General features: G+C 45.5%; 2 protein-coding genes across 17 annotated transcripts in view; one reads left to right on the forward strand and one right to left on the reverse strand.

Moving 5' to 3' along the window:
- Positions 1–3,669, forward strand: part of tbc1d2 (TBC1 domain family, member 2) — a 13,898-nt gene extending 10,229 nt beyond the window's left edge. For 9 of the 13 annotated variants that reach the window (XM_047334352.1, XM_047334354.1, XM_047334358.1 and 6 more), the window contains 5 exons: positions 985–1,172; positions 1,298–1,418; positions 1,568–1,753; positions 1,935–2,056; positions 2,342–3,669. In XM_047334352.1, the coding sequence (XP_047190308.1) occupies positions 985–1,172; positions 1,298–1,418; positions 1,568–1,753; positions 1,935–2,056; positions 2,342–2,543 (819 nt within the window). In that variant the 3' untranslated portion in view covers positions 2,544–3,669. Of the gene's footprint in view, positions 1–984; positions 1,173–1,297; positions 1,419–1,567; positions 1,754–1,934; positions 2,057–2,341 lie in introns of those variants that run through there. The other 4 variants (XM_047334355.1, XR_007031429.1, XR_007031428.1 and 1 more) reach the window with 4 other exon arrangements.
- A 227-nt stretch (positions 3,670–3,896) lies between these two features.
- Positions 3,897–19,209, reverse strand: slc44a1b (solute carrier family 44 member 1b). 4 transcript variants are annotated; one of them, XM_047334377.1, is made up of 16 exons: positions 17,881–19,209; positions 16,707–16,796; positions 12,791–12,933; positions 12,053–12,189; positions 11,427–11,520; positions 11,128–11,297; positions 10,800–10,889; positions 10,554–10,711; positions 10,287–10,473; positions 9,910–10,078; positions 9,114–9,270; positions 8,765–8,848; positions 8,522–8,659; positions 8,137–8,373; positions 7,946–8,044; positions 3,897–7,233 (listed from the first exon to the last, which is right to left on the reverse strand). In XM_047334377.1, exons 1-16 carry the CDS (start codon positions 17,935–17,937, stop codon positions 7,210–7,212), a joined length of 2,034 nt encoding a protein of 677 aa, XP_047190333.1. In that variant the 5' UTR covers positions 17,938–19,209; the 3' UTR covers positions 3,897–7,209. The 4 variants fall into 4 exon arrangements, with proteins under 4 accessions (XP_047190333.1, XP_035506715.2, XP_047190332.1 ...); XM_035650822.2 differs by having other exon boundaries at positions 3,897–8,044; XM_047334376.1 differs by lacking the exon at positions 17,881–19,209 and adding an exon at positions 17,145–17,700 and having other exon boundaries at positions 3,897–8,044.
- Positions 19,210–19,212: the final 3 nt, after the last annotated feature.

The raw sequence follows: 19,212 nt of genomic DNA on the forward strand, positions 1-19,212 counted from the left end.
CCACATCTGTCTACACCACATCTGTCTACTCCACACCACATCTGTCTACATCTGTCCACACCTCATCTGTCAACATCTGTCCACACCACGTCTGTCAACATCTGTCTTCACCACATCTGGCTACATCTGTCTTCACCACATCTGGCTACATCTGGCTACACCACATCTGTCAACATCTGTCTTCACCACATCTGTCTACATCTGTCTACACCACATTTGTCTACATCTGTCTACACCACATCTGTCTACACCACATCTGTCTGCATCTTTCTACACCAAATCTGTCTAAATCTGTCTACACCACACCAAATCTGTCTACATCTGTCCACACCACATCTGTCTACACCATACCACACCTGTCTACAGCACACCACATCTGTCTACATCTGTCTTCGCCACATCTGTCTACATCTGTCTTCACCACATCTCATCTGTCTACATTTGTCCACACCACATCTGTCTACACCACACAACATCTGTCTACATCTGTCTACACCACACAACATTTGTCTACACCACATCTGTCTACATCTGTCTACACCACATCTGTCTACATCTGTCTTCACCACATGTGTCTACATCTGTCTTCACCACATTTGTCTACATCTGTCTACACCACATCTGTCTACAACTGTCTTCACCACATCTGTCTAAATCTGTCTACACCACACAACATCTGTCTACATCTGTCTACACCACATCTGTCTACACCACACAACATTTGTCTACACCACATCTGTCTACATCTGTCTACACCACACCACATCTGGCTACACCACATCTGTCTACATCTGTTTACACCACATATTTCTACAACACACCTGTCTACATCTGTTTACACCACATTTGTCTACACCACGTGTTTACATCTTTCTACACCACATCTGTCTTCATCTGTCCACACCACATCTGTCCACACCTGGATGTAGTTTCTTTCACATCTGTATGAGGGCAGTGTGATGTTAACAGCTGTCGTGTTTCTAGCTGTGCGAGAAGAGTCACACGTCTCCTCATCCGGCCTCCAGACAGATCCAGCTGGACCTTCATCGCACCCTTACAACCAATCAGAACTTCTCCTCACCCTCCAGCCCCGCCCTCCAGCAGCTCCGCCGCATCTTATTGGCCTTCTCTTGGCAGAACCCTGCCATTGGCTACTGCCAGGGACTCAACAGGTAAACACGTGGACATGTGTGAAGACACTATTCATGTCCAATGAGACACTATGTCTAAGTGACTGAAGTGGAGAACATCTGGAGAACATCTGTGTCATGTGATCATGTGACATGTTGTCTCTCAGGTTGGCAGCCATCGCTCTGCTCGTCCTCCAGAATGAAGAAGACGCCTTCTGGTGTCTGGTGGCTGTGGTGGAAGCCATCATGCCTCAGGACTACTACACCCAGAACCTGGTGGCCTCTCAGGTCAGGGACTCACTCACCTGTAATCTGTCCACCTGTAAAACATAAAAAGAAAAAGCGCGGTGTGAATGTGACTCTCGCTTTGAGTCTATATGAATAGAAAGTCAATTTACTTTAGTCTGTCCACCTGTAATCTGATCACCTGTGTCCAGGCGGACCAACGGGTGCTGAAGGACTTCCTGGCGGAGAAGCTTCCTCGCCTGGCGTCTCACTTTGATGAACACGGCGTCGACGTGTCTCTGATCAGCTTCAACTGGTTCCTGGTGGTTTTTGTGGAGAGTCTGCCGAGCGACATCCTGCTGCCGCTGTGGGACGTCTTCCTGTATGAGGGCACCAAGGTACTGACGCCTGAACGCACCACGACAGATAACATGTACACTGTGAAAAATAAAGAAATCAGTTCTGTGTGGATTAAACCTGCTGCAGCCCTCAGGGCTAACACATGCTAACTGCACCAGGTCCACAGTTACCTGCAGGTCAATCTACAGACAGTGTTTGTTAGCCGTTTCTCTGCTGCAGGTGATCTTCAGGTACGCTCTGGCCCTCTTCAAATACAAAGAGGACGACATCCTTAAGATCCACGACAGCGTTGAGATCTACCAGTACCTGCGGTTCTTCACAAAGACCGTCTCTGACAGCAGGTACGACTCACCAGGTCGCACCTGAATGCACCATAGGAGTTTCAGTCCACTCACGGCTGTGTGTGTGGGGGGGGGTAATATGTGTGTGTGATGTGTGTGTGATGTGTGTGTGTGTTATGTATGTGTGATGTGTGTGTGTTTGTGTGTGTGTGATGTGTTGTGTGTGTGTGTGTGTGTGTGTGTGTGTGTGTGTGATGTGATGTGTTGTGTGTGTGTGTGTGTGTGTGTGTGTGTGTGTGATGTATGTGTGTGTGATGTGTTGTGTGTGTGTGTGTGTGTGTTCAGGAGACTCACCAGCATCGCCTTCAGTGACATGAACCCGTTCCCCGGTCGCCTGCTGAGGAACCGGCGAATGTTTCACCTGGAGCATCTGCAGGCGGAGCTGCAAGAGCTGGAAGAGCAGCAGAGGCAGTTTGTCACGGAGAGCGTCGAGCGTAAAGACAAGGAGCTCGACGCTGCCATGAGTGAGGACGACGACGATCTGTGACCTCAGACCGAAATGTTACGTCGCCACGAAGCGTTGATGCGACACTCGCCTGTGACCCGATGTCAGAAGTCAGATTTATATCACTAACACAGAATATTACATCAATATGTGGTTTAGTGTCAATAAAGAATAAATCCATACATGAATATGGCTCATAAATTAAATTGGTAAGTGACAAATAAACAAACTAATATAAATGATTTATCATAACTTATTATAATACTCTTTATATCTTTTAATTTAGTCTTTTTTGTTTCTGTTACAAACATCCAGGTGGTGACGGTGAGAGTTCCCACCTCCAGTGAACGTAGCATTACTCCCTTATGCTGCTGGTTATTAATAAATGCGTCTGACGAGAAGTAACTGAATACATTTATGAGGTATTTGTACTTGACTTGAATATTTTTAGTCTCTGTTACTGGATCTGATCTGCACCATGTGTATTATGATCAGACTTTATTGATCAGGATACGACCACCAGCTGTACTCAAGCCCCGCCCTCGTCACCGACCCGCAGCTCCGCCTCTTAAAGCTTTGGGAAGATTTTACACAACCTGTCAACCCAGAGTTGGTGTCAATCAAGTTTCGTAACAGATCAATAAATCATAAGTAAATGATTCACCCATTAACTGAGGCGTCAGCTGATCGTCCTGATGTCGTCTTTTCACAAACAGGAAAACTGGAAAACATCTGTCGATCATATGAATAATATCGTGAACATTTAATAAACCTTAAACATCTGGACTCTGTCTCAGAACATTTGATAAATAAAGTTTATTATGAATATTGAAGTTCACACCTGGTGCAGCAGGTTGTGTGAGCGGATCTCCAGCGCCTGGATCTTGGCGAGCAGCTTCATGTCCTCCACCTCGTAATCTGGGATGATTTTAAACCCGTACTCATCGTGATCCCTGAGGAAACACCACAGCTCCAATGACGTATCGATAAAACACGCTCATGTAAATGTGAGCTAGCTGCTGCGAGTCGGTGTCACTACTGATGAATATTTTTATACTGTTGTTTCTCACATTGGTCTTTCTGTTATTGTGTTTCTGTGTAGAAATATCATGTAATTTGTGTTGTATTTGATTATCTTGATGTTGATAAAAACCTTTAAACCTTCAAACTCACCAACAAGTCGCTTCTGTTTCCTCTCAGACTAAATAGTTTACAAGTAGAAAAAAAGTCTGACAGAACAAGATGTGACGACGTCATTGGACATTTTCTTTCTTCTTCTACAGGCAAATTGATTTAAAATTCAAATAATTCACAGACTTTTTCTTCTGACAATATAATTGTTTTGTGGACAAACACTGTGGTTGAAGACGTTCAGGAAACAAAAGATAACACAGATTTTAACTTTCCATTTTATTACTTTTCTTAAAAAACAAATATACATAAGAAATCATAAATATAAAAAAAACAACCCAGAACAAAAGAAACAAATCTTCAGAGTTACAAACAAGTTCTTACTGCAGAGAAAACCTAAACACCCGTGTTACACACGTGTTCACACCCGTGATACACACGTGTTACACACGTGTTACACACGTGTTCACACCCGTGACACACACGTGTTACACAGGTGTTCACACCCGTGACACACACGTGTTACACAGGTGTTCACACCCGTGACACACACGTGTTACACAGGTGTTCACACCCGTGATACACACGTGTTACAATCGACTCGTGTCCTTGTGTGGAGACGAACCATGAAACGCAAACAGCTGATTATTATTCATTGATGTTTTCATGCAACTAGTTCTGGATCAGATTCTACAACTCGGAACCTTCATCTCCATGACAACCCAAATCTGAAATCAGAGATGAGAGGAGAGATGCTCCAACCGATCAATATTCAAAGACTCAGTGAAGCAGCAGAAAGATCAAAAATATTGTGTTTTAACGAATGAAAATTAATTTAATAATTCTGATGAAATCAAAACACAAACCATGTGTGGTAATAGCATTAGCTAATAGCATTAGCTAATAACAGTTTTCCAAGATGCCTTCTCTGCCTCACTGAGTTTGTGACAAGCTAACATTGTAGCATTAGCGTTAATAACCATGACAACATTAAATATGTACGCTCCGCAGGTGAAGAAATGAATTTGTCCGTGATTAGTCAAGATAACGTTGTTGTTCCAACATTAACTCTGGTTGAAACGTTTTGGTTATGGATCAGATGACGACCCTGTCGACTCTATTGGTCGGCAGGCGACAAAGGAGCTAAAACGTTTAATTCCAGCGTTGTGAAGAAGTTTAGATTTCGCTTGGGACTAATCTTCGTCACTCACCAGAGAATATTAAATCAGAAGAACACTGACGTTAAACAGACGCAACCAAAAGCTTCATATAACAGAAAACAGATTTATTAAGAACCATGTAAAATACAAAGTTTAAGTTTAGTTCAATTATCGTGTAAAAAATGATTCTTAGTAAATGAAAAATCTTGTGCTGTATACTTGACATATGATAAAATGTATTAAAAATAAAGAAACCAGCTGTTTGTAAATCGTGTTTCGCCACTAAAATAAAATAGGCTGCATCACGTAGCTGTTAGCAAACATTCACACGTGGTGTTAGCTCAGTGAGCGGGCTAACGTTAGCTGGTTTTGACTGTAATGCTAACAAATGAAACGTTAGCCAGACGAACACATTACGTTAGCTTCACCAGATATTTTAATTATGAATAACTTCTTACTCTGATTTCTCACGACGGCTCAGTCGCAGTTCATTAATTTAATTTGTTTATTTAAAAGGAAACGATTAGCCTGCCGTGTTAGCATGCTGGCAGACATTTGTCAGGATGTTTTTGAGATGAAGGTTGTAGTTATTGATCCAGTGACTGTCACACAACATGTTCACAACCTTCACACAAAGTCATTGACTGTCAATCACCTGCTTCATATTCATCTGACGCTGGAATTAAACCCTTCAGCTCCTGCAGGTTCAATCTGCCCGGCGACAGAGGTCACATGTTCCAGGTTAAAGAAGCAGATTGAAGGATTTTTACAGGACGTTTGAACATGACGCGTGTGTGTGAATATCTGAGCTACAAACACTTCATCTAAAACACTTCACAGCTACTTCACTTCATCTTTAGTGCAATTAGTTAACAAGCTCAGAGCGTCGAGTCACGTGACCTCTGACCCACTGACACGTTCACCACAACAACTTGATTCGTGTGAATGTGTCTCAGCTCCCAGATCAGCTGTTCTGTTTGAAACAGGTGCATGATGGGAAACATCTCTGCTGCCGAGGCACAGTGACGAGACGGAGGCTGATGTGAGCGACTCGGCTGCAGACGACCAGCACGGGGAGCTGGCGCTGCAGTTTTACCTCTGCAGAAGAAGAAGAGCTGCGCATCGTCATTATGTTACGCTCCAGATGATCTAATCTGTGAATATGTGAAATATTAACTCATGTTTTCAACTGCAATGTTACTTTTCAGATATTTCTACAAAGTTAAACAACAATCTAAAAGAAAAAAAACTGCGGCGCTCATGAAACAAAAGTTAATCGTTCACAAAACTGCAGCTGGGGTTATTGTAATAATTATTCTGGGGTTATTGTTGTGAACCTCTGACTGCGCTGCTGGAGTCTCAGAGGATTCTGGGAATTGTTACGTATGAAATGTGAAGATCGACGTCTCTGATACTTTCTCTGTTTTGAACCTGAATTCACCTGGGCGGGGTCTGGAGACGTCAGGATCTGATTCGCTCACTGGATGTCCTACGGACGTGGACACTGATCACAGTCTCTTCTGTTGGCCAATCAGCCGCCTCGTTGGGAGTTGCTCACTCGTGATTGACATCAAGCAGGAAGACTTATTGTCGATGACGATGATGTCCCATGATGCAGTTTGTTTTATTGCCGATTGTTTGAACTCAGCCGTCATCTCCACCAGAAGCTCCGCCCACCGCAAGTCTGACGAGAGGTCGACTACTTCTGGTGGTCAACCGCCAATCACGTCTTCTCTCTGGATCCTTCTGATTCTGTTTCTATGGCACAGTTCAGCTGTTGATTTAATTGTCACTTTGTGTGACGAGCATGTGAACGCATCATCAGGTGAGTACTGTTATTTCACTGAGTACTTTTACTCCAATACTTTTACTTTGGGCCTTGACTTGGAGCGGAGTACTTCTACTCGTAAGATCGTGACTTGAAGTATTTTTATTTCATTAATTGAAGATTATTTCGTCTGTGGCCCGTCTGTGGTCCGTCTGTGGCTAACCATATTTATCTTAACATCATCTCATCCATCCAATAAGACGCAGAGATTTGTGGCTGCTGTTCCTGCGCAGACCCCGCCCCTCTGGTGACATCACAGCGCTGCTGATCCAACATGGCGTCCAGGCGAGGGTCAGTGACCCGCAGATCGTCTCCGGAACAAAATCACCGGTTAGGAACTGAAGTATGAGCGATGAGTTCAGGGTAAGTTTTATAAAAAAACGACATCACTACGAAAAAAATGCATCAGCCGGTTTAAAATCTGCAGCGCTTCAATATAAAGTGCTTGATTACAGAGTTACGTTTTACAGTTTCTTATTAAAATATTGTTTTCCCTGGAGTGAAACCATAGTAAACATGTTACACGTTGGTAAAAATAAACTTCTGGAATGTCTCTCTGTTTTTATCAAGTCCCTCCAGAGGATCGTGGTCAAGCTGAACTCGTCCCCGGAGCCTGAAACACACAATACCAGTGTCTGTCACCAGAGAGGGTAGAGCATGCTGGGTAGTCAGGAGCAGGGGGTCGCGTGTGTGACATCATCAGACATGTGACCTCCTGACATCCGCCTGGAGGAGGAGCTGAGACGCAGCAGACGGAGGGTGATGACATCATAGACTACGAGTTCAAGTCAGAACCCGTCTGCTGTGTCCGACTGCTCCTGAAAGCATCGTGGTGAGTTCAAAGACACAGGCGGTGAGAGGAAAAGAAAAACATTCAAATATAAAGATAGAAAAAATAAAAAACGAACAGATGATGAAGATGATGAAGATGATGAAGATGATGAAGATGAAGAGTTATCATGCATCAGAGTCAGTGGTTCCACACAGTGTCTGTTAGCATGCGTCTGTTAGAACTTGGCGGTGACGGCGGCTGATTTGGCGGTGTTGGCAGAGGGGGCGGGGCTTGGCGTGCACAGCAGGCTGACGAACAGGAAGAGCGTGGAGGTGGGCAGGTAGATGCAGAGGAAGAGGACGACATCCTCGCTCAGGCACAGGACGAAGCCGCTCTGCTCCGTCAGCGCCCAGTCCACCAGCAGCCCCACCAGCAGGTAGTACACCTGGAACTCCTGAAGCTCCTCCCATTCCCCCTCGCCACACTCCAGCCCTGCCTCTTCCGATGAGCTCTTCTGCCTTACCACGCCCCCTAGACTGCCACCGTCACTCACCATGGGCTTCATCTCTGCCCCCTCAGAAACCACCTCCTTCACCCGACTCCGCCCACGCTCCACCGCCCGCTCTAACCGCCGGCTGCTCTCCACGAACTCCTGGGGGGGAGGGGGGCAAACAGACAGATGTCACTCAGCTTCCTGTCACGTCACTCTGCTTCCTGTCACGTCACTCTGCTTCCTGGTCTTACCATCAGAGCTTTGTCCATGAAGAACTCCTTCCCCGCGGTGCCATCGTTGTACTTGGTGTCGATGGCGAAGCAGAGGAAGAGGACGTCCACCACGATCTCGAAGATGGACAGGAAGCAGTGAGCCACCAGGAAAGAGAAGAGACACACGATGACGAGAGGCAACAGCCACTCGGCGTAATCCCGCTGGTAGTTGAGGAGGAGGACGCCGGCGAAGGCCGTCGACGTCACGATCAGGATCTGAGGACAGATCGGTGAGATCGATCAGATCCTTTTTCAAAAGTCCAATCAAAGAACTCATCGATATTCACTCGGACCAGGGCCAATCACAAAAATATATATAAGACCGCCGGGATTGACAGATTACCAACGACTAGTTCCCCCTCACCTTCCCCAGGAAGAGCACAAAGTCTCCGACGGCATTGATTGTGGCGACGCGCAGAGCGTTTTCCACCAGGATCACGAAGGCGTCGCGTGCAGACGTACAGAAACTGGTGCTGTTGATGGCTGTGGCTGCATATGCGTTCTGGGAAATAAGAGCTCAGGTGAGATGCTGCTGCTGCAGATAAACAGGAAGTCAAACCATCTCCAACGTAAGAAAACATGATCCATGTCGTTACTGATTTTTCACCTGGTTGAGGAAGTTGAGGCACTTCTCCAGACACCACAGACAACAGATACACGTCCTGAGCAGACAGCGAGCGCAGGCGTTCTCCTGCAACACCGAGCAGAACAGACATGAAGCAACTGACCAACTACTGATCAACGACTGACCAACTACTGACCAACCAGAGGAGAGGTCGTGCTACAGGATCCTAACTGGGACAAAACAGTTCAGAGTCAAGGGAGAAATATTAACATAGACTCATTAATATTAGAGCTTTATTTGATTCAATCAAGATGATTTGGTGTGTGTGTGTGTGTGTGTGTGTGTGTGTGTGTGTGTGTGTGTGTGTGTGTGTGTGTGAGTGACCTCTGACCTTTCCTTTTAGCTGCTGGTGGATGTACATGAGGAGGAGTCTGGGGATCTTGACCAGTGTTATGATGAAGGATCCCTTAGCGACGGTTCCCAGGTGATACCGGAGCAGCCTCAGGACCGAGGACAGGATCGGCGTCACCGGGAGTCGGTTCTTGTCCCTGAAACATCGAGTCGTCATTTGTGAGGTGCTACACTTAACAAGCACCAAGACTACGTTTCCCATCAGCCCCTCTGCTGCCCACAGAGTGTACAGTTGTGTACAGGTTTGTTACATGTGTGAACATGTGTGTACAGGTTTGTTACATGTGTGTACAGTTGTGTACAGGTTTGTTACATGTGTGAACATGTGTGTACAGGTTTGTTACATGTGTGAACATGTGTGTACAGGTTTGTTACATGTGTGTACAGTTGTGTACCTGTGTGTTACAGGTGTGTTACATGTGGATACAGGTGTGTTACAACATCCGTACAAATCCGTACAAAAAACGTGAAAAAAAGTTACAACGTAGATATCAGACAATATGATTAGGTAACAGAGAAGGGTTCTAGGGTGTAGAGAGAGACACAAAAGGGAAATAAATTGGATTCCAGATTTCAGAGGGAAAAGCGGCAACAGTCAGTGCCAGCTTCCTCTCCCCTGCGGTTGTCATAACAACTTATTTTTTTACAGGTGTGTACAGTTGTGTAAATGTGTGTTACAGGTGTGTACAGGTGTATAAATGTGTATTACAGGTGTGTACATCTGTGTACATTTGTGTACATCTGTGTACAAGTGTGTACATGTGTGGAGGACTCACCTGGTGAAGTAGTACGTGACCACAGCTCCTGCCACAGTCATCTGCTGACAGGCCAGGATGAACTCACTGATCCAGACCAGACCCACAGCGTGGTACCAGGTCAGGTACTGGAGAGGACCCGTCAGTCTGAACTCCGTCAGCCCCGTCTCCTCGTTCTGGACCGGGTTCCCTGCAGAGCCACAGTGTACCAGGACCCAGAGGGGACAGTTCAGTCTGCTCACCAGCAGAGGGCAGAATGTTTCACCTGCAGTCTCAGTAACGTCACAGCGTCACCATGATTCTAAGAATCAGTGTGAAACCAGTGAGACGACACAATACATTTGTCATATCCATGATGTTTGATATATTGCTGATGTTTGTGACATGAGGGTTCAGACCGGTGGTTCCCAGGAAGAGCAGGACCAGGATCCAGTAGATCCAGAAGAGCAGGAGAGCGAGGAAGGTGACGAAGGGCTGCAGGGTGAGGAGCGGGAGGTGGATGAAGACTTTTCCCGCCACGTGGAACAGAGCGATGGTCAGAGCGACTCGTTTCCTCATGAACAACATCAGCAGCAGCAGGATGATCTGGAACAGAGCAGGAAACACAACGTTCACACTGAGCGTTCTGAAAAACTCCCGACGAACGCCTGGCTCCGGAGACGTACGGTGAAGACGGTGGCAGCGGCAGCGTAGACGAGCAGCGCCTGTCCGCCATCTCTGCTGACCTCCACCTCCTCCTTCACCTCCCGCTCCACTTTGAAGGAGGTGTCGTTCCCGTACAGCCGGTGGTCGATGTAGAGCCACCAGAGGACGCTGGTTCCCGCTGACAGAAGAGACACAAACAACTGACTCAGCGTCTGTGGTCTCACAGTAACAGACACTGAACACAGATCTACGTCATGTGACCTCACCCAGAGACCCGAGGACGACCAGCGCGGTGAGGATCCAGACGAGGATGGCGGAGATGTAGCGGATGATCACCATGATGATCATCGAGAGGACTGACAGACAGAGGTCAAAGGTTAAACAGATAAACGGCATCTGAGTCTTTGCATCTTAAAAAACAAGAGTGGATTGGTTTTCACACCGAGCGCAAGGTAAATTTTTGATGCAGGTTAATATTTATTTGTACGAGTAACACAAGTAAACACGCCCCATACTCTGTCGGACGCCGGTGACGACTTTTGCGACATCACATCGTGAAAATTGGAAAACATGAAGTGAACCCAGTGACCTCACCCAGCGCGAGCACGCACAGTCCAACGATGATCTCTTTGCTGGCGGCGACTCCGGCGATCAGCCGGTGCAGGAAACTGTTGTCGCCCACAAACGTCACCACGGCCTCGGCAAACTTTGTATAACAGGAAATATCCAGCGGTGTGCAGCGGTTAAACACCGGCAACGGTTTACTGAGGACAGAGAGGTCAGAGGTCATCTCACAGAAGGTGCTGAAAAACACTGTGGGGAACTTGTAATGAGCTGTAGTGGAATGAGAGGAGAAGTCAGAGGTCAGGGGTCAGACACAGAGGTGGACATACCTGGGTGGGACAGGAAGTTTGGGACATTTGGAGAACCTCTCAGGTAGACCGGGATATTTATGACCCGCTAACTCGTAGGAACAGAGCTCAGAACCTGGAACAGACACGTGGACACGTTAGGCTCCTACCACACCAATGTGAACCAATCACAGAGCTCTGCCAGAGACATGTGACTGACCAAATCCTCGTCGTCGTCCTCAGACTACGACCTGAACACACTGTGATGTCAAATTACGTGACCCTGAATGACCTCTGTGACAGTGGCTCCTTTCATAACCAACATGGCTGACAGAGGAGCAGTGATGTCACTGGACCAGGAGGACAAACGGAGCCGAGTGACACCAAACACACGACACAAACACAAAGCTCATCACCATGACAACCAGCCTCGGACCAACCGCTGACATCACTGCTGCAGAGCATTGTATATGTACAGTACACACACACACACACACACACACACACACACACACACACACACACACACACTCTTCTGTAGTCAGAGCAGGAAGGTTCTTGTGTGTGTGTGTGTGTGTGTGTGTGTGTGTGTGTGTGTGTGTGTGCGTGCGTGCGTGCGTGCGTGTGTTTGTGTGTGTGTGTGAGTCATTTGACAGTGATGACCTCACCGTTGAGCATGGCGAACGTCCTCAGGTCCTGGAAGGTCTTCAGCTCTTCGGTGGGACACAGAGACACACACAGAGCCATGGACCTGATTTTCCTCTGGACGATGTCGATGTTGCAGGGATCCAGGAAGAAGACGAACCTGCAGCACACAGGTCACCACAGGTCACCACAGGTCACCACAGGTCACAGGAAGTTTACTGTGGAGCTAATCAGGTCCCGTAAGGTTTAACAAGCCCTTCAGATTAAGAGCGTGTAGTTGTTCTTCAGACTGACGATAGTATCACGAGAGCTTCAAAAGTCTGAACAATAATAATGATACTACAACAGTACCTGATACAACTATAGGAGTACACTAAATATACAACAGTAACTGATAAAACTACAGCCAGACACTAAAACTACAACAGTAACTAATAAAACTGCAGTCGTACACTAAATGTTCAACAGTAACTGATAAAACTACAGTCCTACACTTAACATACAACAGTAACTAATAAAACTACAGTCGTACACTAAATATACAACCAAAACTAATACAACTACATCTTTACACTAAATTTACAACCGAGACTAATACAACTACAGCAGCTGATGCTTTCCACAGAAAAACATTACATTATTGCTGCAATACACACGAAACAAATATATACACAACCACACACACACACACACACACACACACACACACACACACACACAATATATAGATATCATGTGACCTGATAGAAGACCACACTTACTTCCTGTCCGTGTGGTCGAGGCCACTGAGCCTAACGCCCTCGATCTGTTCATTGCGTCGTCCGCACGTGTTTCCGTAGCTGTCATATCCAAACACCAGGCGAGCGGCGCCGCCAGTGACGATGGTGAAGCTGCAGATGCTGCCCTGTGTCACAGGAAGTCATCAGGAGTTAGTGGAGATACTGAATTTAACCAGTTTCACAGGACTTTCACAGGATTATCACAGTTATATTACATTGCAGTACTACAACAGGACCATCACAGTACTATAAGAGGACCATCACAATACTACAACAGGACCGTCACAGGACTATAACAGGACTATCCCAGGACTATCACAAGACTATCACAGGACTATAACGGGACTATGACGGGGCCATCACGGGACTATAACAGGACTATCACGGGACTATAACAGGACTATCACGGGACTATAACGGGACTATCACGGGACTATAACAGGACTATCACAGGACTATAACAGGACTATCACAGGACTATAACGGGACTATCACAGGACTATAACAGGACTATCACAGGACTATAACAGGACTATCACAGGACTATAACAGGACTATCACAGGACTATAACGGGACTATCACGGGACTATCACTGGACTATAACGGGACTATCACGGGACTATCACGGGACTATAACGGGACTATAACGGGACTATCACAGGACTATAACGGGACTATCACGGGACTATAACGGGAATATCACGGGACTATCACGGGACTATAACGGGACTATCACGGGACTATAACGGGACTATAACGGGACCATCACGGGACTATAACGGGACTATCACGGGACTATCACGGGACCATCACGGGACTATAACAGGACTATCACAGGACCATCACAGGACTATAACAGGACTATGACAGGACCATCACAGGACTATAACAGACTATAACAGTACTATAACAAGACTATAACAGTACTATAACAGAACTATAACAGGACTATAACGGACTATAACAGGACCATCACAGGACTATAACAGACTATAACAGTACTATAACAAGACTATAACAGTACTATAACAGGACTATCACAGGACCATCACGGGACTATCACGGGACTATAACAGGACTATCACGGGACTATAACAGGACTATCACGGGACTATAACAGGACTATGACAGGACCATCACAGGACTATAACAGTACTATAACAGGACCATCACAGGACCAACACAGGACCATCACAGGACTATAACGGGACCATCACAGGACTATAACGGACAATAACAGGACTTTAACAGTACTATAACAAGACTATAACAGTACTATAACAGGACTATAACGGACTATAACAGGACTATCACAGGACTATAACTGGACTATAACAGTACTATAACAAGACTATAACAGTACTATAACAGGACTATCACAGGACTATCACAAGACTATCACAGGACTATAACACGACTATAACACGACTATCACAGGGCTATAACGGGACCATCACAGGACTATAACAGGACTATCACAGGACTATAACGGACTATAACAGGACCATCACAGGACTATAACGGACTATAACAGGACTTTAACAGTACTATAACAAGACTATAACAGGACTATAACGGACTATAACAGGACTATCACAGTACTATAACAGGACTATCACAGGACTATCACAAGGCTATCACAGGACTATAACACGACTATCACAGGGCTATAACGGGACCATCACGGGACTATAACGGGACTATCACGGGACTATAACAGGACTATCACAGGACCATCACAGGACTATAACAGGACTATCACGGGACTATAACAGGACTATGACAGGACTATGACAGGACCATCACAGTACTATAACAGGACTATCACAGGACCATCACAGGACTATAACAGGACTATAACAGTACTATAACAAGACTATAACAGAACTATAACAGGACTATAACAGGACTATAATAAGACTATAACAGTACTATAACAGGACTATCACAGGACTATAATAAGACTATAACAGTACTATAACAGGACTATCACGGACTATAACAGTACTATAACAAGACTATAACAGTATTATAACAGGACTATCACAGGACCATCACAGGACCATCACAGGACTATAACAGTACTATAACAAGACTATAACAGGACTATAACAGGACTATCACAGGACTATCACAAGACTATCACAGGACTATAACAGGACTATAACAGTACTATAACAAGACTATAACAGAACTATAACAGGACTATAACAGGACTATAATAAGACTATAACAGTACTATAACAGGACTATCACAGGACTATAATAAGACTATAACAGTACTATAACAGGACTATCACGGACTATAACAGGACTATAACAGTACTATAACAAGACTATAACAGTACTATCACAGGACTATCACAGGACCATCACAGGACTATAACAGTACTATAACAAGACTATAACAGTACTATCACAGGACTATCACAGGACCATCACAGGACTATAACAGTACTATAACAAGACTATAACAGGACTATCACAGGACTATCACAAGACTATCACAGGACTATAACACGACTATAACAGTACTATAACAGGACTATCACAGGACTATCACAGGACTATAATAAGACTATAACAGGACTATAACAGGACCATCACAGGACTATAACAGTTCTATAACAAGACTATAACAGGACTATCACAGGACTATAACACGACTATCACAAGACTATAACAGGACTATAATAAGACTATAACAGGACTATCACAGGACTATAATAAGACTATAACAGTACTATAACAGGACTATCACGGACTATGACATGACTATAACAGTACTATAACAAGACTATAACAGTACTATAACAGGACTATCACAGGACTATAACAGGACTATAACAGTACTATAACAAGACTATAACAGAACTATAACAGGACTATAACAGGACTATAATAAGACTATAACAGTACTATCACAGGACTATAATAAGACTATAACAGTACTATAACAGGACTATCACGGACTATAACAGGACTATAACAGTACTATAACAAGACTATAACAGGACTATAACAGTACTATAACAGGACTATCACAGGACCATCACAGGACTATAACAGTACTATAACAAGACTATAACAGGATTATCACAGGACTATCACAAGACTATCACAGGACTATAACACGACTATAACAGTACTATAACAGGACTATCACAGGACTATAACAGGACTATCACAGGACTATAATAAGACTATAACAGGACCATCACAGGACCATCACAGGACTATAACAGTACTATAACAAGACTATAACAGGACTATCACAGGACTATAACACGACTATCACAAGACTATAACAGGACTATAATAAGACTATAACAGGACTATAACAGGACTATAACAGGACTATAACAGGACTATAATAAGACTATAACAGGACTATCACAGGACTATAACAGGACTATCACAGGACTATAACAGGACTATCACAGGACTATAATAAGACTATAACAGGACTATAACAGGACCATCACAGGACTATAACAGTACTATAACAAGACTATAACAGGACTATAACAGGACTATAATAAGACTATAACAGGACTATCACAGGACTATAACAGGACTATAATAAGACTATCACAAGACTATCACAGGACTATAATAAGACTATAACAGGACCATCACAGGACTATAATAAGACTATAACAGGACTATAACAGGACTATAACAGGACTATAATAAGACTATAACAAGACTATAACAGTACTATAACAAGACTATAACAGGACTATAACAGGACTATAATAAGACTATCACAAGACTATCACAGGACTATAACAAGACTATAACAGGACTATAATAAGACTATCACAGGACTATAATAAGACTATAACAGGACCATCACAGTACTATAGAGTAAAGATGGCGGCTTGTTGTTGTTACCATGCCGACGCAGAAGACGGTGAAGAGCAGGAACCAGGGCAGGTCGGTGCAGCTCCGGTCCTCCAGCGGTCTCCATTCTCTCTTTGTCCTCTGGAACACACACACACACACACACACACACACACACACACACACGGTCACTCCGAGCCGAATCGGTCTACACCTACACTCGGCCTTCCCCGGTCCGTTTACTCGGTTCGGTTTCTCCTCAGAACCGAGATCCAGGCCGTTAGTCTCCCGGGCCCGGTGACCGCCTCCCCGGGAGAAGATCATTGGATTACGGCTCCTGGCTCTAATCCCGGCTCGGCCCATCTCTGCTCCCCGGGACCGCTCCACTTCTCACGGTGAAACACAAGAACAAACAAACGCGCACCGGTGCTCTGCTGCAGGGCACCGGGGGGGGGCCGGGCCGGGGGGGCCTGGCCGGGCCGGGCTTACCTCCGCGCTACCGCAGCATCCCATTGCAGTCACGGTGGACGCGCTCGGAGCCTCACGGAGCTTCAGCTCAGCAGCAGCACCGGGGGAGGGGGGGTGGGGGGGGGGGCACGGAGAGCCCCGCTCGCTCTGCCCGATCCGGACACGGTTCGGTCGGTTCGGTCGGTCACACTGATCGCTCCGGTCGCTCCGGTCGCTCCGGACGGTTCGGTCGGACCGAGCTGAGCTCCGGTCGCTGCCTCCTCTGGATTAACGGTCGAGGATTTGTCCTCCACTTCCTGGTGGGTCGTCAGGTGCAGCGGCCATTCATCTCATTGCGCATGCGCAGTCTGTGCTCGTTATCGGTTTTAACGGAGCTGCAGGCGCAGTACCGGGGGTGACCACTGAGTGGAGACTGAACACAGGATGGCGCTGTTTCCTCTGCCACGGGTTTGATTCCGAATCGTCATGTTTTAATATCATCAGGCAGGAAGTAGGAATAACTTTGTGTGTGTCTGATCATCAGTTTTATTTCACCACTGTGACACACACACACACACACACATACAGATATACTCACACACTCACTCACTCACACACACACACACACACACACACAGATATACTCACACACTCACACACACACACACACACACACACACACACACACACAGATATACTCACACACTCACACACACACACACACAGATATACTCTCACACACACACACACACACACACACACATACACACACACATACCTTTGTCCTGAGATAAACCTGCTGCTGAGAGACAGAGGACAGATGCTTCGGGTCCATGTTCCTGTACAACGTCCTGGAAAGTCTTGGAAAGTCCTGGAGGTCCCAGAGAGTCGGGGAAAGCCCTATAGGGTCTTGGAGGGTCCTGGAGGTCCAGGTGTCCCTGGAGGTCCTGGTGTCCCTGGATGTCCTGGTGTCCCTGGAGGTCCAGGTGTCCCTGGAGGTCCTGGATGTCCTGGGGTTCCTGGAGGTCCTGGTGTCCCTGGAGGTCCTGGATGTCCTGGGGTTCCTGGAGGTCCTGGTGTCCCTGGAGGTCCTGGGTGTCCTGGTGTTCCTGGAGGTCCTGTCGGTCCTGGTGTTCCTGTCGGACTGAGGCAGCAGAGACGTGGGTTTGATCAGCTGCAGAGAAACAGAGACTTATTGTTTTATTGTTTACTGTTGTACCAGGCTGTGTGTGTGTGTGTGTGTGTGTGTGTGTGTGTGTGTGTGTGTGTATCTGAACTATGAAGTGAGTTAATCAGACTCAGGATGTTTTATCTCTGTGTCTTAACTAAACGTGACATCGTCTTGAAACTACGAAGCTGCTCCAGGTCCAGACAGGAAGTGAGAATATTTCAATTTAAACAAACATATCATGACAACAAAGTGTGAAACCATTTTGTCAGTGGTGTAGTGAGTGCTGGGTCTGTGTAATGTATAGATGAAAAGAACCAAGGCTCCGCCTCCTGCACAGGAACACATCTCATTAACATCTCATTAATGAGTCGTTAATTACAAGCACCATTTATTTACACCATAAATAAAGTTTTTAATATGATATGAAAAGAAACTCTGACCCCTGCAGGTCAGTTTGGTTTAATGACGTGAAGGAAAAATAAAAAACAGAAAAGAACCACTCAACATATTGATTAGATCTACAGTCAGTCTGATAATGGACTGTAAATAAACAGGAAGTGATCAAGTTCACTGTTGAGAGAATATCTGAGTCTTTTGTCTGACGATGATCAAACTGATGAAGTGACGTCAGACTGTTAATGTGATGTCAACTCTTCATTGATCATCATGAATATTGATCAGTGTGGATCATAGATCTAATAAAACATAAAGTATCTGTTGATGGTCTCAGTCTCCTCGTATTGAATCAGATGAATCTTTAATATTAATGAGATCAATTAATAGACTCTGAACTCTTTTGTCCCAGTCAGGATCCTGTAGTGTGATCAGCCAGTTACCATGGTAATTTACCAGCTGAGTTAAACCTGAAGTAACCATGGTAACCACTCATCACGTTTCAGGACAGACTTGATTCACTCTTTGACCTGATTCGTTCATGAG

The sequence above is a fragment of the Scophthalmus maximus genome, chromosome 9, assembly GCF_022379125.1.
Source record: "Scophthalmus maximus strain ysfricsl-2021 chromosome 9, ASM2237912v1, whole genome shotgun sequence".
Lineage (NCBI taxonomy): Eukaryota > Metazoa > Chordata > Actinopteri > Pleuronectiformes > Scophthalmidae > Scophthalmus > Scophthalmus maximus.

Excerpts from the sequence above, each read along its gene's own strand:
- slc44a1b (XM_035650822.2), bottom strand. The coding sequence starts at position 17,937 with ATGGACCCGAAGCATCTGTCCTCTGTCTCTCAGCAGCAGGTTTATCTC. Across the intron at positions 9,271-9,909 it reads GTCACGTACTACTTCACCAG|GGACAAGAACCGACTCCCGG; the intron begins GTGAGTCCTCCA and ends TCGATGTTTCAG. Across the intron at positions 8,045-8,136 it reads TCATGGACAAAGCTCTGATG|GAGTTCGTGGAGAGCAGCCG; the intron begins GTAAGACCAGGA and ends CCTCCCCCCCAG.